Source organism: Scomber japonicus, chromosome 21, assembly GCF_027409825.1.
Source record: "Scomber japonicus isolate fScoJap1 chromosome 21, fScoJap1.pri, whole genome shotgun sequence".
NCBI lineage: Eukaryota > Metazoa > Chordata > Actinopteri > Scombriformes > Scombridae > Scomber > Scomber japonicus.
Window position 1 is genome coordinate 3,821,239 of NC_070598.1, and position 26,352 is coordinate 3,847,590.

At 43.5% G+C, this 26,352-nt stretch overlaps 1 protein-coding gene across 1 annotated transcript in view; it reads left to right on the forward strand.

Annotated features, from left to right (window-relative positions):
* Positions 1-26,352, forward strand: part of LOC128382821 (plexin domain-containing protein 2-like) — an 85,685-nt gene that overhangs the window by 14,600 nt on the left and 44,733 nt on the right. The window contains 3 exon segments of the mRNA XM_053342822.1: positions 16,238-16,360; positions 22,365-22,483; positions 24,309-24,408. Coding sequence (XP_053198797.1) covers positions 16,238-16,360; positions 22,365-22,483; positions 24,309-24,408 — 342 coding nt within the window.

Consider the following 26,352-nt stretch of genomic DNA (forward strand, 5'->3'; position numbering starts at 1 on the left):
CCTCCCACCTCCCTGATAGACATGGATATCAGCCCCTGGGTGGATGGATGTGTAGGTGCGGGTTTTTTGAGACATGTGGAATGAAGGAAGGGAAGGAAAGGAAAGGAGGAAGGGAGGAGGGAGGGAGGAAAAGAGAAAGGAAGTAAGGAGAGAAGGAAGGGAGGAAGGAGGGAAGGAAGGAAAGGTAGGAATGAAGGAAGGCAGGGAGGGAGGGAGGGAGGGAAGTAAGGAGAGAAGGAAGGAAGGAGGAAGGAAAGAAAGAAGTAAGGAGGGAGGGAGGGAGGAAGGAAGTGAGGAAAGAAGTAAGGAAGGAGAGGAAGACTGAAGGAAAAACTAAAGAAAGAGGGAGAAAGGAAGGAAGGAAGGAAGGAAGGAAGGAAAGAAGGAAACAGTCGGCTTGGAAACAGGATTCAGTCAGCCAAGCGGGGGCCTATATAGCACACCCCCCCCCCAAACCCCCCCTCCCACCCCCTCCCTGATAGACATGGATATCAGCCTAGCCTCGGTGGATGGATGTGTATGTGCGGGTTTTTTCAGACACGTGGAATGAAGGAAGGAAAGGTAAGGAGGGAGGGAGGGAGGAGGAAAAGAGGAAGGAAGTAAGGAGAGAAGGAAGGGAGGAAGGAGGGAAGGAAGGAAAGGTAGGAATGAAGGAAGGGAGGGAGGGAGGGAGGGAGGGAGAGAGGGAGGGAGGGAGGAAAAGAGGAAGGAAGGAATGAAGGAAGGAAGGAAAGAAAGAAGTAAGGAGGGAGGGAGGAAGGAAAAGAGTAAGGAAAGGAAGGAATGAAGGAGAGGAAGACTGAAGGAAAAACTAAAGAAAGAGGAGAAAGGAAGGAAGGAAGGAAGGAAGGAAAGAAGGAAACAGTCGGCTTGGAAACAGGATTCAGTCAGCCCAAGCGGAGGCCTATATAGCACCCCCCCCCCTCCCCAACCCCCCCCTCCCCCACCACCCCCCCTCCCTGATAGACATGGATATCAGCCTAGCCTCGGTGGATGTGTATGTGCGGGTTTTTTTAGACACGTGACGAAGCAGACGGGTTTGCCAGAAAAGTGCAAGGCAATTTTCCACTTGAGTCTTGACAGAGAAACCACAACACCCCAACTAGCTATTATCACATCAAAGACTAAAGCCCAGCTCTTACCCAACTATTCCAGAGATGCTGTGCTGCGTTTAAGTGCCGTTGGAATAATAAAGAAATAATCCAGCGTGTCCTCTTATCATCATTATCATCTCTGTCTCGTTTTACCACTTGATCCTCGATGGCTGGCAACGTGGAGTCGGGTTTAACCCTCCGGGTGTCCTCGAGTTAAGGGAGGAAGATAGGAGGGGAAGGAGGAAGAAGGAAAGAAGGAGAAGAAGGAAGGAAAGGAGGTAGGAAGGAAGGAAGGAAAGGAGGGAGGAAGGGAGGAAGAAGGAAGGAAAGGAGGGAGGGAGGAATGGATGAAGAAGGAAGGAAGGAAAGGAGGGAGGGGGGAGGAAGGGAGGAAGAAGGGATTGAGGGAGGGAAGGTAGGAGGGAGGGAAGGAAGGTAGGAGGGAGGGAGGAAAGAAGGAAGGAAAGGAGGGAGGGAAGGAAGGTATGAGGGAGGAAGGAATGGAGGAAGAAGGAAGGGAGGAAGAAGGAAGGAAAGGAGGGAGGGAGGGAGGAAGGAAGGAAGGAGGGAGGGAGGAAGAAGGAAGGACAGGAGGGCGGAAGGGAGGAAGAAGGAAGGAAAGGAGGAAGGGAGGAAGGGAGGAAGAAGGAAGGACAGAAGGAAGGGGGGGGAAGGAAGGTGGAGGGAGGGTTAGAGGGAGGAAAGAAGGAAGGAAAGGAGGGAGGGAGGGAGGAAGGAAGGGAGGAAGAATGAAGGAGGAAAGAAGGAAGGAAAGGAGGGAGGAAAGGAAGGAAGTAGCAGGGAGGGAGGGAGGAAGGAAAGAAGGAAGGAACGGAGAAACAAGGAAGGAAAGGAGGAAGTGAGGAAGAAGGAAGGAAAGGAGGAAGAAGGAAGGAAAGGAGGGAGGGAGGAAGGAGGGAGGGAAGGGAGGGAGGAAAGGAAAGGAGGGATGAGGAAGGAGGGGGGAAAGAAGGAAGGAAAGGAGGAAGGAAGGAAGGAAGGAAGGAAGGAAGGAAGGAAGGAAGGAAGGAAGGAACGAACGAAAACGAACGAAAAAGACGGGGTCAATTTGACCCAGGAGGACGACACAAACAAACTCTGGATGCTGGTGAGGAGTTAGGTGAGTGAGGAGTAACGAGTGAGGAGTTAGGAGTGAGGAGGAATGGACGACTCTGGAGCTGCTCGCTACAGCACAGAGGAGTAATGAGAATTTGCATTGCAGACAGAGATGGAGGGATGAGACCCAGGAGGAGGAAGAGGAGGAGGAGGAGGAGGAGGAAGAGGAAGCTATCTACCGCTTGCAGGCCTCTGGGGTTTGGTCTCCACTCTCGTATCCCTCCATTTCAGGCTCTATCAGTCAACTTGTCCTCCTCTCCCCACTGAGCCATCTTTTCTCCCCAGTTTCAGAGCTGTCAGCAAGTCTCCGCTTCCACTTCAGCACATATCTCTCTCGTCTTTTCTTGGGGGGGTGGGGGTGGGGGGGGGCTGAATCTCTGCAGGGGGGATATAGAGATAGAGCGGCGGTGTATAAGCTAAATTTTTGTGTGTTTTTTTTCAAATTTAATTTTCACAGTTTCAGTTACTTTCTAAATAAGGAACTCAAATGGATGTTGGCGTTGGGCCTCGTCAAACATTTGAGGTCTAACGTTCACAGGACAGAGGAAAGAAGGAAGGGAGAAAGGAAGGACAGAGGAAAGAAGGAAGGAAGGTAGAAGGGAGGGAGGGAGGGAGGGAGAGAGAAAGGAAAAGAGGAAGGGAGGAAGGAAGGAAAGAAGGACAGAGGAAAGAAGGGAAGGAAGGAAGGAAGGAAGGAAGGAAGGAAGGAAGGAAGGAAGGAAGAAGGAAGGAAGGAGGGAGGGAGGAAAGAAAGAGAGAAGGAGGGATGGAGGAAAGGAAGGAAGGAAGGAAGGAACATTTAAAACTGACGGGGTCCATTTGACCGCGGAAGACGACAGGAAGGTTAACCCTCTGTTGTCCTTGAGTCAAGGAAGGTTAGAAGGGAGGAAAAAGGAAGGAAAGGAGGAAGGGAGGAGGGAGGTAAGGAAAGAGGGAAGGAGGGAGGAAGGAAGGGAGGAAAGGTAAGATGGAAGGGAGGAAAACTTCAGCAAATATCTCTTGCCTTTTTTTGGGGGGGGGGTGAAACTCTGCAGGGGGGAGATAGAGCGGCGGTGTATAAGGACAGAAGGAAGGGAGGAAGGAACGGAGAAAGAAGGAAGGAAAGGAGGAAGGGAGGAAGAAAGAAGGAAAGGAGGAAGAAAGGAAGGAAGGAAGGTAGGATGGAGGGAGGAAAGAAGGAAAGGAGGGAGGAATTTTTGTGTTTTTTTTCAAATTTAATTTTCACAGTTTCAGTTACTTTCTAAATAAGGAACTCATATAGATGTTGGCGTTCGGCCTCGTCAAACATTTGAGGTCTAACGTTCACTTTTGTGGTTTTTACATACGGTAAATTTGATATTCACACTTTAATATTTGAACGTGAGAAAAACTTTCAGGGTGGGAAAATTATTTTAACCTGTTTTTACAGAAATTAGACTTCAAAGAAAATAGCATCCAGGCCTCCCAGAAAGGAGTTAAAGCACCAAAAGAGTCTTAACTGTAATATATCAAAGTCAATCTACCAGAGATGTTTTATGAAACTAGTTGATTTTAATGGAAAACATGTTAAACTATCATGTCTTCTTTTTCTTTCATTTAAAACAATACAGACTCAATTTTAAGCCAGTCAAGGAAGGAAGGGAGGAAGAAGGAAGGAAAGGAGGAAGGTAGAAGGGAGGAGGGAGGGAGGAAGGAAAAAAGGAAAGGAAGAGGGAGGGGAGGGAGGGAGAAAGGAAAAGGGGAAGGGAGGAAGGAAGGAAAGAAGGAAAGAGGAAAGAAGGAAGGGAGGTAAGAAGGACAGAGGAGAGAAGGAAGGAAGGTGGGAGGGAGAGGGAGGGAGAGGGAGAGAGAAAGGAAAAGAGAAAGGGAGGAAGGAAGGAAAGAAGGACAGAGGAAAGAAGGAAGGAAGGTATAAGGGAGGGAGGGAGGGAGGAAGGAAGAGAGGAAAGGAAAGAAGCAAGGGACAAGGGAAGGAAGGAAGGAAGGAAGGACAGAGGAAAGAAGGAAGGAAGGAAGGTAGAAGGGAGGGAGAGAGAAAGGAAAAGAGGAAGGGAGGAAGGAAGGAAAGAAGGAAGGGAGGAAGGAAGGAAAGGAAAAAAGGAAAAGAAGAGGGAGGAAGGAAGGAGGGAAGGAATGAAGGAAGGAGAGAGGAAAGAAGGAAGGGAGGAAAGAAGGAAAGAAGGACAGAGGAAAGAAGGAAGGGAGGAAGGAAGGAAAGAAGGACAGAGGAAAGAAGGACAGAGGAAAGTAGGAAGGGAGGAAAGGAAAGGAAAGAAGGAAGGGAGAAAGGAAAGAAGGACAGAGGAAAGAAGGAAGGGAGGAAGGAAAGGAATGAAGGAAGCAAGAAGGAAGAGGAAGGGAGGAAGGAAGGAAAGAAGGACAGAGGAAAGAAAGAAGGGAGGAAGGAAGGAAGGAAAGAAAGAAGGAAGGAAGGAAAGGAAGGGAGGAAGGAATACTGCAGCAGCTCATTAATATAGAGAAACATGAACATTATAAGAAGGAATAAAGTAGAAATTAAAGGTAAATGTCGTTAAGTAGAGAGCTGTTATTGATCCAGTGTAGCAGAATGTTTCAGAGACTGTCAGCGTGCCGTCGGCTCGGTAACGGTCAAACACAGAGAGTCCGCTGTGTGCTGGAGTGTGTGTGTGTGTGTGTGTGTGTGTGTGTGTGTGTGTGTGTGTGTGTGTGTGTGTGTGTGTGTGTGTGTGTGTGTGTGTGTGTGTGTGTGTGTGTGTGTGTGTGTGTGTGTGTGTGTGTGTGGAGAGATCGGCATGTAGAGACTGTGAACACGATGATATACGATCTGACCACCGACAGCTGCGACGACGGATATCCAGCTGCGGCTCGCTGTCGACGAGACCAGCTGTCACATTTTTACAAGCAGAATACAAACATGAGCATTAAGACGAGAACAAGAACTCTCTAGAAATGTTTGTGATCAAAAGCTTTAACATATGTGGAACCAGGGAGGGGAGGGAGGAAGGAAAGAAGGACAGAGGAAAGAAGGAAGGGAGGAAAGAAGGAAGGGAGGAAGGAAAGGAAGGAAGGAATATGATATGATGTAGATATGTCTGAAGCAGAAACTTAACCCTCCTGTTGTCCTCAAGTCAAGGAAGGAAGGGAGGAAGAAGGAAGGAAGGGAGGGAGGAAAGGAGGGGGGAGGAAGGAAGGAAAGGAAGGAAGGAAGGAAGGAAAGAAGGAGGGAGGGAGGGAAGGAAGAAGAGAGAAGGAGGAGGGAGGGAAGGAAAGAGAAAGGAGGGAGGGAGGAAAGGAAGGAAAGTAGGAAGGAAGGAAGGAAGGAGGGAGGGAGGGAGGGAGGGAGGGAGAGGAAGGAAGGAAAGAGAAGGAGGGAGGGAGGAAAGGAAAGGAAGGAAGGTAGGAAGGAAGGAAGGAGGGAGGGAGGGAGGGAGGGAGGGAGGGAGGGAAGAAGGAAAGTAGGAAGGAAGGAAGGAAGGAAGGAGGAGAGAGGGAAGGAAAGAAGAGAAGGAGGGAGGGAGGAAGGAAAGAAGGAAGGGAGGAAAGAGAGAGGAAGGAAAGAAAGAGAGAAGGAGGGAGGAAATACAGAAGGAAGGGAGGAAGGAAGGAACAGTCAAAACAGACAGGGTCAATTTGACCCGGGAGGACGACAGGAAGGTTAACCCTCCTGCCTCCTCAAGTCAAGGAAGGAAGGGAGGAAGAAGGAAGGAAAGGAGGAAGGGAGGAGGGACGGAAGGAAGGGAGGAGGGGACGGAAGGAAGGGAGGGAGGGAGGAAGGAAGGAAGGAGGGAAGGAAGGAAGGAGGTAGGATAAAAGGAAATAAAGAGAGAGGAAGGGAGGGAGGAATGAGGGAGGAGGAAAGAAAGAAGGAAGGAAGAAAGAGAAGGAGGGAGGGAGGAAAGGAAGGAAGGTAGGAAGGAAGGAAGGAGGGAGGGAGGGAGGGAAGGAAGGAAAGAGAAGGAGGGAGGAGGAAAGGAAAGAAGGTAGGAAGGAAGGACGGACGGAAGGAAAGAAAGAGAGAAGGAGGGAGGAAGTACAGGCGGAAGGGAGGAAGGAAGGAACAGTCAAAATAGACAGGAAGGATGACAGGAAAGTTAAAGTAGATCCACTACTAGTTCCTTCCTTCCTTTCCTTCCTAACTTCCTTCCCTCCTTCCTTCTTTTCTTTCCTGCCTTCCTTCCTTCCTCCTTCCTTCCTTCCCTCCTTCCTTCTTTTCTTTCCCTGCCTTCCATCCTTCCTTCCTTGACTTGAGGACAACAGGAGGGTTAAATATTGATGAATCTAGTGTATTTATGACCTAAAGTTTTTATATATATGAGGAACCAAACATAAAACTTGTGTGAAGCAAACCTGAAACTTAAAAACCACATGAAGGTAATCTTGGTCAGACAGTGAGATGTTTCCTCCATATATCATTTGCAACCTTATCTCTTAGAATGAGCCTCATGCTTTATATAATTAGCAATGAGGAAGTTTTTACTGATTATACTCGACAGTATATCTCATTAGTTTCCTCTCTTATATCTGCTAGAGAAACACTTAAAGCAACTAGCATGATTTATAGTGTTTAGGTTTGTTTATTCCACACAAGGAAAAATATACAAGGAAGGTAATACATGCTGATTTATTTTGTGTTCTCGAGTCAAGGAAGGTTAGGAAGGGAGGAAAGAGGAAGGGAGGAGGGAGGGGAGGGAGGAAGGAAGGAAGGAAGGAACAGTCAAAACAGACGAGGTCAAAGGTTAATGATGTTTGACTCTCATAGTATTTGGTAAAGGAAGGAAGGAAGGGGAGGGAGGAAAGAAGGACAGAAGGAAGGGGGGAGGAAGGGAGGGAAGGAAAGAAGGACAGAAGGAAGGAAGGAATGAAGGAAAAAAGGACAGGAGGAAGGAAGGAAAGGAGGAGAGAAGGACAGAAGGAAGGAGGGAGAGAGGAAGGAAGGAAGGAAAGAAGGAAGGAAGGAAGGAAGGAAGGAAGGAAGGAAGGAAGGAAGGAAGTAACAGTCAAAACAGAAGGGGTCAAAGGTTAATAATGTTTAGGCTCTCATAGTATTTGGTTCCTTTCTTTCCTTCGGTCCTTCTTTCCTCCCTCCCTCCCTCCCTTCTTCCTCCCTCCCTCCCTCCCTCCCTCCCCTCCTTCCTTCCTTCCTTCCTTCCTGGTTAAATGTTGAAAAAGCAACCAGTGGCTTGAAACATCATGATGATTTAAATACTGATTTATATACAGTTATATTATGGGATGTCTATGTTAAACATGATCAGAGCTTTAAAACTTGAGGAGAAGATCTCCCTGACAGACAGAAGCCAGAAGATTCAACTCTGACCGCCTGCAGTAGAAAAAACAGAAAGAAAGAAAACCATCGCTACTGAACTGAATCCAAGCAGCAAAAAAAAAAAAAAAAAAAACGTCTGGCAAAATAAATAACGAGAATATAAACTCCATTTTTTTGGAGGGTCATGGCTTTGACGTTGTTTCGTGTCCAAGTCCTAAAAAGTTGGGACGTAGGTCTGTCCAGTAATGACGGAGATCGTTGCCAGATTTAGAAGTAGTCCAAAGACGTCACTGTTATGAAACTGAAAACCTTAAAATGTGCCGAGTCAGGACTTTTCCTCCGAGAGCAGGTCGACTCAGTATAGCTCTGAATCTATCCTCCTTCTTATTTAACCTTTGACCCCGTCTGTTTTGACTGTTCCGTCCTTCCTTCCTTCTGTCCTTCCTCCCTCCCTCTTTCCTTTCGTCCTTCCTTCCTTCTTCCTTTCCTCCCTCCTTCTTTCTAACTTTCCTTCCTTCCTTTCTTCCCTCCTTTCCTTCCTTCCTTCCCATCCATCCTTCCTCCCTCCTTCTGTCCTTCCTTCTGCCTCCCTCCCTTCTTTCCTTCCTCAATCCTCCTTTCTTCCTTCCTTCTATCCTTCCTTCCTCCCTCCTTCTTTCTAACTTTCCTTCCTTCTTCCTTCCTTCGGTTTTCTTTTCCAACCTTCTTTCTTTCTTTTTTCTTCCTTTCTTTCTTCCTTCCGTCTATCCTCCCTTCCTTCCTGTTTTCTTTTCCAACCGTCCTTTCTTTCTTTTTCCTTTCTTCCTTCCTTCCTCCTTCCTTCCTTCCTCCCTCCCTTCCTTCTTTCCTTCCTTTCTCTTTCCCTCCCTTCCTCCCTCCCTCCCTCCCTCCTTTCCTTCCTCTTCCTTCCTTCCTTCCTTCCTTCTTTCCTTCCTTCTGTCCTTCCTCCCTCCCTCCTTCTTCCTTCCTTCCTTACATCCCTCCTTCCTTCCTCCCTCCTTTCCTTCCTTCCTTTACTGGAGGACAACAGGAGGGTTAAAAGAAATAAAGACATAGACATAAATCATGAGTGTGCGTTGGTTGGTGCGATGCGGTCCTGGCTCTCCGGCGTTCTCGGACCAGCTGCGATAAACAGAAAATGAAACACAGCTCAGACTGAAGGAACAAAGACCTTATCTAAACACTTATCTAAACACCACGTCCAATAAAGTGAAGCTTTAGTCTAGTGGGACTGCTAATTCCTGCTGGTGTTTGTCTTGGACGTACACAGCTCTGCACTTTTGGACAGCAGCACACATAAACAGAGCTAGTCAAGGAAAGAATTATCCGTATCCTTCATCTCCTTCATCTCCTTCGTATCCCCTCCTCCTCCTCCTCCTCCTCCTCCACCTTCTCCTACCTATCAAGACCCTTTTTAAAGCTTTCACTCCACCTCTCCATCCTCACCTTCTTAACCTTCCTGTCGTCCTCCGGGTCAAATTGACCCTGTCTGGTTTGACTGTTCCTTCTTTCCTTCTTTCCTTCCTTCCTTCCTTCCTTCCTTCCTTCCTTCAGTCTGTCCTTCCTTCCTCCCTCCTTCTCCCTTTCTTTCCTTCCTCTCTCTTCCTCCCTTCCTTCCTTCCTCCCCATCCCCTTTTCTTCCTTCCTTCCTTGCTTCCTTCCTTCCTCCCTCCTTCTCCCTTCCTTCCTTCCTCCCCATCCCCTTTTCTTCCTTCCTTCCTTCCTTCCTCCCTCCTTCCTTCCTTCTGTCCTTCATTCTTCCTTCCTTCCTTCCTCCCTCCCTCCCTCCCTCCTTCCTTCCTTCTCTCTTTCTTTTCTCCCCCCTACCTTCACCCCTCCGTCTTTCCTCTGTCCTTCCTCTTTTCCTTTCTCCCTCCCTCCCTCTCACCATCCTTCCTTCCTTCCTTCTCTCTTTCTTTCCTTTCCCCCCTACCTTCACCCCTCCTTCTTTCCTCTGACCTTCTTTCCTTCCTTCCTCTTTTCTTTTCTCCCTCCCTCCCCCCTTCCTTCTTTCCTGTCTCCCTCTCACCATCCCTTCCTTCCTTCCTTCTCTCTTTCTTTCCTCCCCCCATCTTCACCCCTCCTTCTTTCCTCTGACCTTCTTTCCTCTTTTCTTTTCTCCCCCTCTCTCACCATCCTTCCCTCCTTTCCTTTCCTTCCTCCCTTCCTTCTTTCTTTTCCTCACTTCCTTCCTCCCTCCTTTCCCTTCCTTCTCCTTCCTTTCCTTTCCTTCCTCCTTTCCTTCCTTCTTCCTCCCTCCTTTCCTTCCTTCTTCCTCCTTTCCTTCCTTGACTCGAGGACAACAGGAGGGTTAAACCTTCTTTCTCAGCCTCCAACTCTTTTCTCCTCTCATTGTCCCTGCTGGTATCCCTCCTCCGTCTTCTCTCCGGGACTCTGCTGTAAGTGACGGCCGTAATGAATGAATTGCCTCTCTGCTGCGGCGCCCTGCAGCTCTCACCTCTTTAGTGCCTTTGAGAGGCTGTCTGATTTTCTTTAGACTGTCAAATAAGTCGTATTGTGTTTTCAAGAGATTGCTGTGGAGAGAAAAGCAGCATCAGAAATGTGTGTGTGTGTGTGTGTGTGTATGTCTCTGTGTGTGTGTGTGTGTGTGTGTGTGTGTTTAGTTGGAAGGTTTCTAAAGCTTTCTGGAGGTTTGAAAGGGAAAGGGAAAGAAATACTGAAGCGGGCAGAACAAAGAAAAAGCAGAGAGAGAGAGAAACAGCAAAAAAAAAAAAAGTGAAGCGAATGTTGGGTAAATATGAGATTGAGATTGGAATGCATAGAGGCTGATTTAGAGGAAGTCACTTGTGTCGAGCCCAGCGTGCGCCGTTCAATCAGATAAAGGGATGTGAAAGTGCCGACGCAGCATCACACAAACACCAAGTTACCCGTTCACCTCTCTTTGTTTCACCATGGCATTTAATGTTTACCTTCATTTAGACAGGTAGACTCAACAATGCAGCCTCCCTATGTTGTATTCGCTTGATATTCATATACCATGACATAACATAAGGCCAGCGTGCCTTTATCTGCTCTCTGTGAAAGTAGGGGCCCACCTGAATACCGTTCTACAGATTAGGAGTATTTGTTGATTCATGTGAGAGATTATAAAACGGGCAACTCAAGCTGCTCTACACAAGGCATACAAATGACCTTTAACCCTCCTGTTTGTTGTCCTCGAGTCAAGGAAGGAAGGGAGGAAGAAGGAAGGAAGGGAGGGATAAGGAAGGGAGGAGGGAGGGAAGGAAGGAAGGGATGGAGGAAAAGAGGAAGAAAGGAAATAAGGACAGAGGAAAGAAGGAAGGGAGGAAGGTAAGGGGGAGGAAAGAGAGAGAGGGAGGGAGGGAAGGAAGGAAAGAGAGAGAGGGAGGAAAAGAAGGAAGCAAAGAGAGAAGGAGGGAGGGAGGGAGGGAGGAAAGGAAGAAAGGAAGGAAGGAAGGAGAGAGGGAGGGAAGGAAAGAAGGACAAAAGGAAGGGAGGAATTAAAGGAAGGAAGGAAGGAGGGAGGAAAGAATGACAGAAGAAAGGAAAGGTAGGAAGGAAGGGAAGAGAGAAGGTGGGAGGGAGGAAGGAAGGAAGGAAAGAAGGACAGAAGGAAAGGAAGGAAGGAAGGAAGGAAGAAAGGAAGGAAAGAAAGAAAAAAGGACAGGAGGAAGGAAGGAAAGGAAAGAAGGAACAGTCAAAACAGACGGGGTCAATTTGACCTGGGAGGACGACACAATGGTTAAAAACATAAAAATGCAACAAATAAATAGAAGAGACAAATAAAAAAAGCTAAAAATATGCATTAAACAAAAATCTAAATGCAAATAAAACCTCTCTTCAGAATTCACAACCTGAAGTTGAGCATTCAGCATATTGCACCAGTTTAGGAGAAGGCAGCAGACAGCAGGTTTTCTAGCCTGGGTTTAATGTAGTTAGGGTTGGCACGTTTCTCAGATTCCAGGAAGTTTGTTCCAGCATCGAGCAGCAGCAGTAATAACTAAATGCTGCCTCACCATGTTTAGTTTTCATTCTGGGAAACAGTTAGTAGACCGATCCCGGAAGACCAGAGACTTCTTGAGGGTTCATGGTGTGGAAGCCAGTCAGAGATTTAAACACTAGCAGCAGTGTTGTAAAATCATTTCAGGGTCTAAAGATAGGTGTGATAAAGTAGTTAGAGCTATTTTTTTTGGGTAGACCTCCTTCCTTCCTTCTTTCCTTTCCTTCCTCCCTTCCTTCTGTCCTTCCTTCCTTCCTTCCTTCTGTCCTTCCTTCCTTCCTTCCTTTCCTCCCTCCTTTCCTTCCTTCCTTTCTTCCTTCCTTCTGTCCTTCCTTTCCTCCCTCCCTCCTTCCTTCCTTCCTTCTTTCCTTCTCTCCTTCCTCCCTCCTTTCCTTCTTTCTTCCTCCCTTCCTTCTTTTGTTCCTTCCTCCCTTCCTTCTTCCTCCCTTCCTCCTTTCTTCCTTCCTTCCTCCCTTCTGTCCTTCTTTCCTTCCGTCCGTCCGTCCTTCCTTCCTTTCCTTCCTTCGTTCTTCCTCCCTTCCTCCTTTCCTTCCTTCTTTCTCCGTTCCTTCCTCCTTTCCTCAAAAAACTTCCGCCATTGTTATTTCTTTTTCGTGTCTCACTAGCGCTACGTATCGAGTAGTGACCGCAACACTGCCCCCCCATGGTTTCCGGTGGTACTGCTCCGTTTGGTCCGTATCCGTGAGCAGCAGCAGCAGTAATAACTAAATGCTGCCTCACCATGTTTAGTTTTCATTCTGGGAAACAGTTAGTAGACCGATCCCGGAAGACCAGAGACTTCTTGAGGGTTCATGGTGTGGAAGCCAGTCAGAGATTTAAACACTAGCAGCAGTGTTGTAAAATCATTTCAGGGTCTAAAGATAGGTGTGATAAAGTAGTTAGAGTTCTGGATGAGCTGAAGCTTTCAGATATCTGATTTTTTTGGGTAGACTTCCTTCCTTCCTTCCTTCTTTCCTTTCCTTCCTCCCTTAATCTGTCCTTCCTTCCTTATGTCCTTCTTTCCTTCCCTACTTCCTTCCTTCCTTTCCTTCTTTCTTCCTCCCTTCCTCCTTTTCTTCCTTCCTTCTGTCCCTCCTTCCTTCTTTATGTCCTTCTTTCCTTCCCTCCCTCCTTCCTTCTTTCCTTCCTCCTTTTCTTCCTTCCTTCCTTATGTCCTTCTTTCCTTCCCTCCCTACTCTCCTCCCTCCTTCCCTCCTACCTTCCTTCCCTCCCTCCTTCCTTTCCTCCCTTCCTTCCTTCCTCCTTTCCTTCCTTCTTCCTCCCTTCCTCCTTTCCTTCCTTCTTTCTCCGTTCTTTCCTCCTTTCTCCCTTCCTTCCTTCTTTCCTCCCTCCCTTTCTTCCTTCCTTCTTCCTAGATAGTAGAAGTCTGGCTTGGTTGTAGACTTGACTATTAAGGTTAAAGTCAGTATCCCTTAACTTGAAGTCCCCATTTTTAGCATTTATACCATAAATTGTATAATTATAATGGATGTAGCCACGGTGACGTCACCCATTGGTTTGTGGACTTTTACATTTTGAAGCCTTTACTTTGGTATTTTGACTGTCGCCATCTTTATCTTTTGGAGCCAGAAGTGATGAGAAGTGACCATATTTTGAGGCGATGGTGGAGCTGACCCTGGCTTGGTTAGCAAGGCACACTTACAGTCTATGGTTAAATGCGATAACGCTAACATTAATGCTAATTTTAACTAGTGAAAAATGGGGTTAAAACCATTAAACCAAGATATACTCCTTAGAGGCCCGTATCCGTAAGCTTTATGGAAACGTGCAGAAATACGGACGAAATGAACGTGGAGCACGGACAGAAGGCTCCGTCCGTATCCATTTTTAACGTTAGCATAAATGGGCCTTTAGAGAGTCTTTTAGTACAACCGAATGCTCAACAAGACTTTTTAGGTGACCAAAACGTAACCTCCATGAACCTTTCATGAACTGAAATAGTGGTGCTACACAAGGTCCTAAAGCATACCCTGCTTTATTGTCTATTTTACTCTAAATGGGACCATAATTACAAAATGAACATCATGATTTATTGAAAAAGACTTGAAACTAGTGATTTAGACCTTAATCTAATTACTGTAGGAAACTGTTTATTGAGGTAATAAAGCCAAGTGACAAGTAGGGTAATTTTCTCATTGACTTTAATACAATCAGACTTCTTTTTGGAGCCAGTGGAGTCGCCCCCTGCTGGCCATTAGAGAGAATGCAGGTTGAAACTACTCACTTGATTTATATTCAGTATTGGCCTTCAACAAATTATTATTTTTATTCATTATCTTTTATTTTGCCCTTTTTGAATATTTCTATAGCTTTGTTAAATTAACTGTAGCCATGGCAACTCTTCCTATTAAGCCCTACAGACCATATCTTTTCCCCGTATTCATTCCTGGAGTTCTGTACAGTCAGGACTTCACACAGCTAAATAAAGTCCCGTCTTCACTCCCTCCTTCCTGCTCTTCTCACTGCGCGTGCTGACAGTGCTCTATATAGAGGTAATTCTGAGCAGGTAGGTCTTTAGGGGAAGATTGATTTCCCTCATGCTAGGCTCTGCTCCTGGTTTCCAGTGTGATAGATGTGTTTTTGTAACCCTCCCACTGTACGAGAAGACATATGGTGACATGAAATAGGGGTTTTTAGGTCTGGCCTCAATGAGATTTTCCCCCCCAAAATCGTTTTCATATCTCAGCAAGGCTTCCCCCCCCCCCCCCCCCCAACATGCCTCAGGCTCCACTTTATATACGGTATTTCTCTTGGAAGTTCACCCAAAAATTACAAGAATCCATTCACAAAATACAAATGTTTGGATTGTTCGAGGCTTTAGTTAGAGAGAGCTAAAAATGATTTAAAGGAATGGTTAGAAATTTTAGGAAATATGCTTAATAACTTTCTTGCCAAACATTGATACCACTTTCATGTCTGTCTGATAAATGAAGCTTCTATCAACAGCCAGTTAGCTTAGCTTTACTTAGCTTAGCACAGTGAGTGAAAACAAGTGGAAACAGCTAGCATGGCTCTGGCAAATGGGTTAAAGGACTATTTCTTGGATCAGTGTCTCTCCTGGTTTCTCGGCAACTAATCATTGAAAAAGTCTGTCGCTTAACCCACTGTCAAGCCACAATTTGCAGTTTTTATACTTTGTTATTTTATGAATTAAACAAACAAGATATAGCATGTTATGTTGTGTGATTTAGAGGTGCTTTTAGGTGGATTTTGTTATTTTCAGACAGACCCAGGCTAGCTGTTTCCCCTTGTTTCTTATCTTTGTGCTAAGCTAAGCTAACAGACTGCTGGTGGAAGCTTCACATTCAGTGTACAAAGATGATGGCGGTGTCTTCTCATCTAACTATTTATTGACATTTGTATTGTTCCTTTAAGATAAAGCAAATGTATGTACATAGCACGTGCCATACCCAGAGCTTTTAGGTGGATTTTGTTATGTTCAGACAGACCCAGGCTTGCGGTTTCCCCTTGTTTCATATCTTTGTGCTAATCTAAGCTAAGCTAAGCTAACGGACTGCTGGTGGAAGCTTCATATTCAGTGTACAAAGATGATGGTGGTGTCTTCTCATCTAACTATTTAATGAAATTTGTATTGTTCCTTTAAGACAAGGCAAATGTATGAACAAAGCACATGTCATACCCAGAGCATGCTTTACAGAAAATAAAGGCATTTTACAGTAAGAAATATTAAAACATTTAAATAAAAACACCAATGAATCATCATAAAAATCCATGTTGAACAAGACAAAAGTGGGAACATTAGGGAGAAAATAAATGCCTCGAGTCACTTTGAGTCCTTTTATTTTAAGATACTGTCACTGTGCATGTTTTTGTAATTCTTCAAACTGCTCTTCAAAGGTACATTACACCGGATACGTAACACTGTCTCACTCAGACGCCATGTTTTCCCTTTGTTGTGACTCAAACTCTCGCTATCACTACTCTTCGTGGACATTTTTGTGATCCAGGCAAAAGCTTGAATGAATCTAGAAATGACAGGTGACTTTGCTAAAGTCTGTCAGAAGGGAAATTAAGATGCTGTTTGATTCTGTTGTCATCAGTGCATTTTTTTTTATGCAAAGACTGTTCCCTTGTGATGAATAGTGGGCATTTCCCCCCTTTTTTCTGGAGTCCATTAATAACCATGTTTACAGGCTGCTAAATGATGCATGCCTCTCTCTGTGGAGGGATATTTCTTTTGTGCCTTGTTGACGGGACACATAAATTGGAAAAGTTAACAATCCCTTTTTTGTTGTCATGGCCTCTTCGTTAGCATCCATGATTGATGATTTGAGTAAAAACACACATGAGGAGGGGGAGTAAGTACACCCGTTGACGATAAGAAAGCCTGACTCATAAACCCATGGTAATATATAACTGCTCACCCCAGCATATCTTTCTTTAAAGCTCCCTATGATTTGCCCTTCTGCTTTTGATGGAAGATAATGGCGCTAATTAATCGGCATTGCTAGCCGAAGCAGCCTAAAGCACGAGGCCACAGACAGAGAGAGAAAGAAGTGATCTGTGTGGTTTAATGAGACACTTTTAACTTTGGACTGGAGGGCGGTCTTGTTGTCTTCCTGAGAGATTCTGCAGCCGATAACATCTTTATAGAGGGAGGGAAAGGAGGTCTGCTTTTATGAGTTGCTAAAGGGCAAATCCACCTTAAAACACTTCATCAAAACATGTACAGTACAACACTATTACATGCAATAAAGATCACACATTGCTGCTTCTTCTTTGAATTTCTCTTCTACAGACAGTTATATGTTATATGTGTTTTCTCTTTTCCTCCCTCAGGGTTCATCTATACTGGTGACGTGGTCCACCGGATGCTAACAGCTACACAGTACATCGCTCCACTGATGGCGAACTTTGACCCCAGCGTCTCTAGGAACTCTACTGTCATCTACTTTGACAATGGTAACAGCATTTTTATTCCTAATGTCTTATTAGCTATGAATATACCATCCTACAGACAGACTAATGCATTTTTTTATGGTATTTATTATTAAGTCTGCTTCAAATGCATGGGTGACTATGACATATGAAGTATATATCCTCAAAAAAGGCTGAGTCTGATCATATTTCAATATGAATTTGTCACTATTTATATTTCAAGATCCAAGATTCAAGATGCTTTATTTGTCAGTCATCATTAAATCTAATTAAAACAAGCTAAAACAGGTTAAACATCATATACAGGCTAAAACATATAGTTAAAGTGCATTAGTTTATTTACTGAGAGCTAGAGAAGCTGCTGCAAAACTGCGTGCCGTATAATACCATTCATTTGCTGGAAAAAGCCCCAAAAACATACATTTCTGTCTTTTTTCTTTTTTTTTACAGATGTTTTTAATCTCAGTTTATATATTGATATCGTTATATAAACGTACATGTAGCACGACAGATGATTTTATCTATATTTTTCACCCCCTAATTCCCACAAAATGTTTTTTATTTTAATAATTAAGAATTATAATTTCATCACTACCACTATATGAGCTATTTCCTGACACTTTTTTTCCTAACTAGACTAAAATCATTTATATAAAGTCCTCTATGACCTCTGTGCCCCCCCCCCCCCCCCCCCCCCACCTAAATTCTCTTTACTCACTTCAAGCTAAATTGATGCCTTGCCTCGCCTCTCTGTACCTTCCCCCTGCCATCTGTGATGGTTGTTATCCATCATGTTCGTCATCACCGTCTAATCCCTCTGCGGCAGAGTGACTGACCAACTGTGTGACCTTCTGCAGTGGAGCTCATCAGACTTTAACCAAACTGGCAGCCGATCGATTCTCAGCCGGCCCGCTCCTCAACACACTGTCCATCAGTCAATGTCCTGCCAATACAGCATAAGAACTGTGTGGTGTGTTATCTTCTTTCCATCACACTGTGAACACTTTGATAATTTGTTCACAGCAGAGACGCATTGTTTGCTCTTCATACACAAACAGAATTGTGGGAGTTGTGTGAAACTTCACAGTGTCAGATGTTCAATTTCCACAATAACAGAATATTTACTGCTTTTTGTGCCTCCGTGAAAGCAGCAGCCAGAGGCATTATGTTTTTCAGGTTGGCCGCACGTCCGTCCATCCCGTTCTCATGAGCGTGATATTTCAGGAACGCCTTGAGGGAATTTTCATCAAATTTGGCACATGTAGAAATAAACAAATAAACAGCTCACACTCTGCAGCGCTCCAGTGTGTGAGCTGTTTATTTATGCATTAAGCTCTTTCCCTCTTTGCTTGGGATGTGCGTGCAAACTTCTATCTCAAATTCTGCTCAAACGTCCACTTTGACTCAAGAACTTATTAGCATTTGGTGGGCAAAGGTCAAGATCACTGCGACCTCACTTCCGTCCCATTCCTGTGAGCGTGATATGTGAGGAACATCTTGGACTCAAGGATGAACTCATTAGAATTTGGTTGTCTAAGGTGAAACTTAATACATTTTATTTATATAACCTTCATGTCGTCCTCCCGGGTCAAATTGACCCCGTCTGTTTTGACTGTTCCTTCTTTCCTCCCTTCCTTCCTTCCTCCTGTCCTTTTTTCTTTCCTACCTTCCTCCCTTCCTTCCTTCCTTTCCTTCTTCCCTCCTTCCCTCCCTCCCTCCCTTCCTTCCTTTCCTTCTTCCCTCCTTCTGTCCTTCTTTCCTTCCTTCCCCTCCTTCCTTCCTTTCCTCCCTCCCTCCTTCTTCCCTTCCTTCCTTCCTTCCTTCCTTCCTTTCCTTTCCTTCCTTCTGTCCTTCTTTCCTCCCTCCCTCCCTCCTTCCTTCCTTCCTTCCTTCCTTCCTTCTTCCTCCCTCCCGTCCTCCTTTCCCACTTTTTTCCTCCCTCCCTTCCTCCTTTCCTTCCTTTTTCCTCCCTTCCTAACCTTCCTTGACTGGAGGACAACAGGAGGGTTAAATTCCTTCAAAATCCTCACAGCAAATGTTATACGAGTCTGGACAGACATGGATGCAAACTGCAACTTTACTCGTTGGCGGACACACACACACAACTACAAGGTGATATTTCCGGTTGTTAATTGGAATCTGCTAAATAAAGAACGCACGTCATCGGTCAAGACACGACTTTCTCAAGTGATGTAAAACTATACTGAAATTTGAAATGCGCACAATTATAGAGGAGTCAAGTGTTTCAGCACCTGACAGATGGAGAATCGTGCCAGCAGCATCTTGTGACAGCACTGTGATGAAAATAAAACTTCCAGGCTGTAAAACATGTGTGACAGTTTGAGATTTTAACTCAACTCCAGAACTCTATATTTATAATGCTTGACAGGTATTTATTAATTCATTATTCATGGATGAATTTCAAGTCTTCATTCTTCCAAAAAAGACCTCGTAACACTGTCATCTGCTCCTGTTAAAATTTATTTTTTATTACATTAAGAAAAGTACAAAGTTTTGAGCCCAAATTGGCTCTTCGTCGAGCCTGGAGGAAAGAAACAGACTCAGGTGTGTTTCACAGTAGAAAAAAGTGTGGAGGGTGGGATGGGTTCGAAAAAGAAAACTTGTTTTTACAACATTTCACGAGACCACTTCTGAAGGCTTTAAGGCGTGTTGAAAAGCCTGCAGCCATAAAAAGCTTAATCATACACACATGGATAACAGCGCACAGATTTTCCCTAAGATAAGGCAAAAAGAATAATAAAAAATGAGAGTTTGAGAGCTAAAATCCCTCCTACTTTTACAGCCTCTTTTATAGGAAGACACTTTTAGCCCGACCCATAGGTGCAGTTACAGCCAAATGGATAAAACCTCTATAATAATAACACCAGAAAAAGGGAATCAAATATGAAAGAACTGTACAAATTAACATAACACAGAATAGAGCAAATATAGCCAACTGATTATCTAAAACGTTTGGCAAATATTACATCACCATGCTGATGTTGGGTTGAGGTAATCGGGCTGGATTTGCCTTGTTTGTTTTGAGTTCATACAGCATGTTAAGCTTGTAAGTGGAATTAATAACAAGGCTAGAGTGTGTGCTCCCTCCTCTCCTCATCACCCACTCTGTATTTTTAGCTAGAAAGCCCCAGATAACATGGCAGCCTCCCCTCCTGAACTCCATGCATTTCAAGCAGACCTATATTAGGCTCAACTTGTCTTGGCTGATATAAAGTAGCAGTGATGTAGTGCTCAGATATTCTCCTAAACTTCCTTAATGCATCACACAGCAATGTTTAACTTCACATGTCTGACATACCTGTCCATTGCCAGAGGCCCTCTGTACAGCACATGTAAATTATTACGAGGCTTCCTGGACAAGTAGACGCCTGCGTTCTTGTCAGCAAAAAGCGAAAACTCGTCTTTGCTGTGGATGTAAGAGGTCTGGCCGTGTGACAGAAAAATTGATTAGTTGTGTTAACAAACCTTTATTGCCCTGGCACCAGGCCAAATGACTAGCTCGGAGGGGGGAATGGCTTTCACGTCAATAGGTTCTCCAAAGTCCACAGTAAATCAGAATAGTGTTAAAAGTAATGTGAGGCCCGCTGTCTGGAGGGTAGATCTGAGTGCCGTGTGAGTCTGCTACTAATTTAGTTTGCACCCAAATTAAGGCAACGCCTGATGATGAGTCTTTGTGGTCAAAAGATATTTCAAGTAACAGTATGACTGTCTGCCTCCTGTGATCTATAAGAGGCTTGGCAATGTCATTAAATAAAAAAACTGAACCAGGATCAGTCCAGTAGTCATCATCTGTCTACTTTGTGTCTCTGACTTTGTGTATCCATGCTTAAAGTGTCAGTTCACCCAAATTACAAACCTGTTTTATCATGAATCTTGTGATGTCAGGAGATTTGGAGACAGTAAGTGCTGCCTTCAGACCATAGACTGTATAAAATAAATGGACGTAATATCTGTGACGTCACCCATTGGTTTGTGGACTGCTGCTCGGAAGCCAATAGTTTCGGATCTAGGCAGCGCCATCTTGAAAATTTCAGGTGCATGCTGGGAAAAATAAAAACATGGATTCTACTTATATGGGCCTGAGGCGGAGCCATGGGCGGAGCGGGGAGGTTGCTATGGTTGCGAGGGCTGGATCTCAAGGACATTGGTCAATCAACCTGTCAATCAGGACATAGCCACGCCCTAATGCATACCCTGCTTTATCGTCAAATATAAAATCAGGGAGGCCAAAATGTCCCAAATGAACATCATACTGCATTGAAGAAGGCTTTAAACTAGTGATTGAGACCATAAACACATTTTGAAAACGTTTACTGAGGTTAGAAATCAAGTGAGAAGTTGGTGAATTCTCCATTGACTTGTATAGAGACGGTCGCCCCCTGGTGGCCTTTTGATAGAATGCAGTTCTAAGTTACTTCCGCGTTGGCCTCATTTCAGAGGACCGGAACTCCCCGCCTGATAAAAACATCAGTGGGGACAAGTAGTTTCAGTACCAATGAGACAAGGAAGTCCAGTTGGAGCTACAGATGAATGCATTTAACACTTATCAGATGCCAAAACACTGCACAGCGTTATATAATACTCACAAACAACTCTGGAAAGATAGCATAGCAGCTGTTGTTTTATTGGGAGGTACACAACAGAATCATGGCATTCACATTACAATGCAATCTACCAGGAATGTGCTCTTGCATGTACAGTATGTGTTTGGCCAACGTGGCACCTTGCTGGATAATGTTGCATTGCAGCTTTTGAACCAGGTTTAACTTTTTTGCCAACGATCCTGCATCATTCTGCTGGAGCTCTCTGTGTCACCACACTGGCTCCAGTGAAACGAACAAGAAGGCTGCATTTTTTTCATGCAGAGCTAAAGTTGGTCTGGTCTGCAGCTAATGGTTGTTTTTGTTATTACCATAAGTGGTGACTATTCTCTCGATTAATTGATCAATCGTTTGGTCTATGAAATGTCAGAAAACAGTGAAAGATAAGGAAGATAAACTAAGCAACAAATCGTCACAGTTTAGGAGCTGAAAATAGAAAATGGTTCATAGATTTACAAAATAGTTGCTGAACATTTTTCAGTTGATCAATAAACAGATTATCCAACCAATCGTTTCAGCTCAATTTGTGTTAGTTCAAATTTTATGTGCCCAAGCTTTGGGATATCCACCCCTAAATCATCTGTCACCAACCCAAAACAATAGAACAATAGAGATGATTGGATTTTAATTTGTGCAGCTCAGAACAGTGAAAACCTTCAAAAGGAGAAAGTAGTGATGAAAACTGTTGACTGTTGACTTCTGGATTAACTGGTGTAATCTGGACATTGTTTCTGACAAGACAAGTTGCTATAAGGTTTAAAGCTCTTAGTATCATAAATATGACATAGTATAAATTACTGTCAATTCGGTGAACTGGCCCTTTAACTTGGTACCAAAGTCATCCTTCTTCTTTACTTCCCTCCTGGTGCTGACTGCCTTTCAGCCACTGCAAATGGATGTATTAGGTCTCCTTTTCCTACCATAAGAAAAGTAATTTACAACACTGTCATTCCATCTAGCACAGTATGAAAAACTTTCACTGTTGTGAAAATTGCCAAAGCTACATAATCCATCACAGTAACCACCACGCCTTGATTTGGTTTTCTCAAAGTTTCGATTTTATTGCTGTTTCATCCTGCTCCAGTGAAGTGTTTTCATATCCGTGCTCACGCTACTTTAGTGTCAATCACCTCACACCCACAGGGAGAGAATGAAAGTCTGTGCCGGGAAATAATCCCTGAAAACACATATCGCCTTACAAACATGATTGTTACATCGATGTCTTCTTATTCACGGTCTTTGCCCAGTCAGAGGTTCATTTCACGCTAGATATGAGATGGAAAAGATGGCATTACACAAGTGGTGAAAAATAAGCCCATTGTTAAAGACTGAGAGGTTGAAGTTACATGCAGAGTGTGGAATTATGAGCTTCACATGTTTTTTCGTTGTGTTTCTGTCCCCTTTAGGTACCGCTCTGGTGGTGCAGTGGGACCACGTTCACTTACAGGACAACTACAACCTGGGCAGCTTCACTTTTCAGGCCACGCTGCACAACACAGGCAGGATTGTCTTTGCATACAAAGAGGTGAGAGAGACTCATTTATCAAACCAGCTGAAAAAAAACAGTCTTCCTTTTTCTTCTTCAGTCATTTACTTGTGTATTTTCTTACTTTGTATCCCTTCTGTCTCATTCTAGCACTCTTTCTGACTCTATTTATTGACCTAAATGAATGAATTAAACATGTTTTATTGGCAGACACCACAAATTATAAGCCAGATCTTTCACAATCAGATCTTCAGACCCTAAATCAATGACATTTTCTACATAATAATAAAGTTAGAGTAATTAAACAGTGGATCTTGCTTTCTTTGGCAAAGATTTCAACAATTTTGATAATCGATTAATCACTTTAAGTTAATTATCCTGCTCTGCCTTCTTGAACGTGAATATTTTCTGGTTTATTTAGTCTTCTATAATAGTAAACTGAATGTCTTTGGGTCAGTTGAGACAAAAAAATACATTTTAGGGCTTTTGGGAAAAGTGATCGAGACTTTTCACCTTCTTCTGACAGTTTGTAGACCAAACAACTACTCAATTAATCGAGATAATAATCATCACGTTCATCGACAAAGAAAGTAATCATTAGTCACAGCCCTATTATAAACCAAACTATTCAGATTTTGGATTATCTATACACCAGATTCCTTCAGGGTTTTGTAGAGTAGAGCCATTTTGTAGAAAATTAATCATCATGGTATGTGCAGTACAAAGGACAATGGGATCTATCTCCCACTTCTCCCAAAGCACACAGCTCACACACTCAGCTTTCCTCCTGTTTCTAATTCTATCAGATTTTTAAAGTTGTCTTAGTCATTGCTCCTGTGTTTTCAGCTGAGAAAAAATCCCCTGTGTTCATGTGTTTTCACTCTGGTCATTAAACAGAACAGTGACGCCAACACGACTGACTAAAAAAACGAGTTTCATGGTGGGCACTGCCTAAAAAAACATGACTTCAGTTGATAAACACACTTACACACACATAAACACATTATGTAATATTATTTTTCTCACTGCATGTCAGACAAACTGTCTCTATAGATGTCCTGATGGGGGTCTATGAATATCAAGATTTTAAAATATGTGCAGAAAAACAACTCGGTTGAACAGAGAAAAATAGATATGGAAATGAAAAATGATTTCCAACAGAGACTGCTGCAGAGATACTGTGACTGTGAACTGCAACAACTAAGTAATGATCTATGATAATTGCAATTGTTACAGCCACAGGGCTTCTTCTTTTATGACTAAGACCAATTTTCACATATTAGAAGAGATTAACTAAAAGCTACTGTAGTTTTTTTTACTTTTATTGTTCTCAAAAGAGCAACCTGACCATTACATGTAATCTGAGTTATTACATGAACCTCTATCATTAGAACGCGTGTTCAGAGCAGCTGAGCAGCACCATCAATGTATTTTTATATCGTCTTTAAATATTCATCTCTGAGTCCTCTCCTTTGGTGCCAAAACACCAGATTCAAAGTTGTGTTGACCTAAATGTCAGGAGCTCTTAGTATTGCATCTCACCACCCTGGTCTTCCCTTTCTATCATTTTGCCTAACAACCAACATTAGTTTGAACCTATTTCTGGTCTCTGAAATAAGCCAGTTTTCCCAATGTTGTTGCTCATTTCTGTCCCTGCTGTGTCTGATATATTTATTCTACCCACCAAAGATAGCCATATGCTCGTTGAAGTTGCATAATGCCTCAGCAGATTCCTGTGGGAGATGGTCATAAATTGGTTGAATTGTCCGTGCTGTCAGACTGTTGTGGCCTGCTCCTGTTTTCCATCCTGTCTGAGACAGATTGTCAAGGCCCTGGTAATTGATTTTCCCGTCTTCTATTTCAGATCCCTATTGAGGTGTCACAGATCAGCTCTGTCAATCACCCGGTGAAGGTGGGCCTGTCTGATGCCTTCGTGGTGGTCCACAAGATCCAGCAGATACCAAGTGAGTCTCAAACATAGACATTTTTATCTTACATCTGCTCACTTGTGCAAAGAAAGAATTATAAAAAAAATGCAAACTTGAACCCAGAAAACCATGAATGATTGAATCGTGTAATTGAATGCCACTAAACGCCTCCCAAATAGCAACTGTCCAGTCAAGCTTTGGATTTGTGGTCATAGTTTTACAGTGTTTTGAGGGCCATGTCCTTTTAAAAAAATCTATTCAAAACCAAAACAGAAGTGCAGAATTGGTAGAAATATATTAAACAGTGTGTTGGTGCTAACTAAGTGCAAACACTGAAAGCCCTGGTCAGGACTGGAACATCCACTGTGTTGGAGCCAAGATGCTTGGCTAACGTTAGCAGCTTTTTATTTTGTTTTGCACTCCAGTAATCCTGTTCAAACCTGTTGCACTACCACTTCTTAGTGATACATTTACCAAACTCATCAGTTGCTATTCATCCTCAAAAACAGAAAATAGTATTGAAAATGCTACAGTACACTCAAATCTCTGTGTTGCTTGTCCACCCCAGGCTCCCATGAAGAGCACCGGGGTTCGAAGCCAATTTGACATAGTGGTCAAATGTGTAATTACAACTTCCAGGTCCATAACATGATGCACGCTGGCCCAAAAAGCATATTTCCTTCACAACCCTGTGAAATGATTCGTTTTATTATCAGAATTCGATCCATTTGATCCAATAACATTTTAACAGTCTAGAAGAGCAGGAAGATTAAATTATTTTATCCCCAGTGAGCGGAGAGTCAACCAGAAGTCACCTGGCTCGGCCAATGGAAGTCTCTAGTGCACATACAATTAAACCCCAAAATAATACAGAACTACAGGGAGATTTTATGACTTCATGCATCACCGGGCAACTTTCATAGGAATGAATGGGGCGCCATCTTTAAGCCAGTTCACTTAATACCTATGTTTAATACTCATGTTTTCTGTAGTAGGCTTCCAAACAGTTCTGTTAAAACATTTTAATGACATTATTATCACATTACTATATTATAATGCTATGGCTAACTTGTAGCTTTAACTTCAGTCTTTTAGCATGATAATATATGCCTGTGTAGCCATTGAATGCACCTTTTAGATCATTTTAAATAGTTTTCATTTTCAAAAAAGGAAACATCAAAAGTCAACTGGAGACATAATTTAAAACCATCTGACAGAGTTAATATTAGTATTAATTAGCTAGCTAGCCACAGTTGATACAATCTTGCAGGGACAGTTACCTTTTTTGCTGACAAACCAATGATCGATGGCTAGAAAAGAAAAGCTAGTTTTGTTTCCAAGGCTACAGAGAATTCCAAGAGTTGAATCTGCCACTGTTGTCATGGTAACAGCATTCCGGAATGAAAACACGTAGCAACAGTAACTAAGGGGGGTGGAGCCTAGTGAAGGGTAAACTTTCAATTAAACCAGTGAGTAAGTTTCTCATTTATTTTCTTAAATCATTTAGCTTGACTGTATTGTTTCATCATCCTCTTTTTGGCCCTTCTGCGTCTCATAGCTTGACTTCTACCACGTCTGTTTCTGCTTTAGCTCCGACTGTCATCACTTCTTCCCCACACACTTCTTGTTCCACCTCTCAGTGGGCAGAGCTCCAGATCTGCCTCTCCCATTCGCTTTGGATCAATTTAGGCCCATTAATTTAAAGCAAACGCGAGCAAAGTTGAGACACTTCAAACCTTTTCATCCGCAGTCTCCCTTCCCGTTCGTTCTGTGGCTCTGATTCAAAGTCTGTCACAATAATGAGTTGTCAAATATGATTTATTCAGTAATTTAAACTTTGTTTTGATTGAGTGTGTGAAGTTTGGATAACATATATCATAACGTTAAACCCTTTGAGTAAGAAAGGCTTTTTTCATCTTTCGGCTGACATCTTGTGATGTATAAATGTAATATGCAGTAAGACAAGTTTAAGTTAAATTT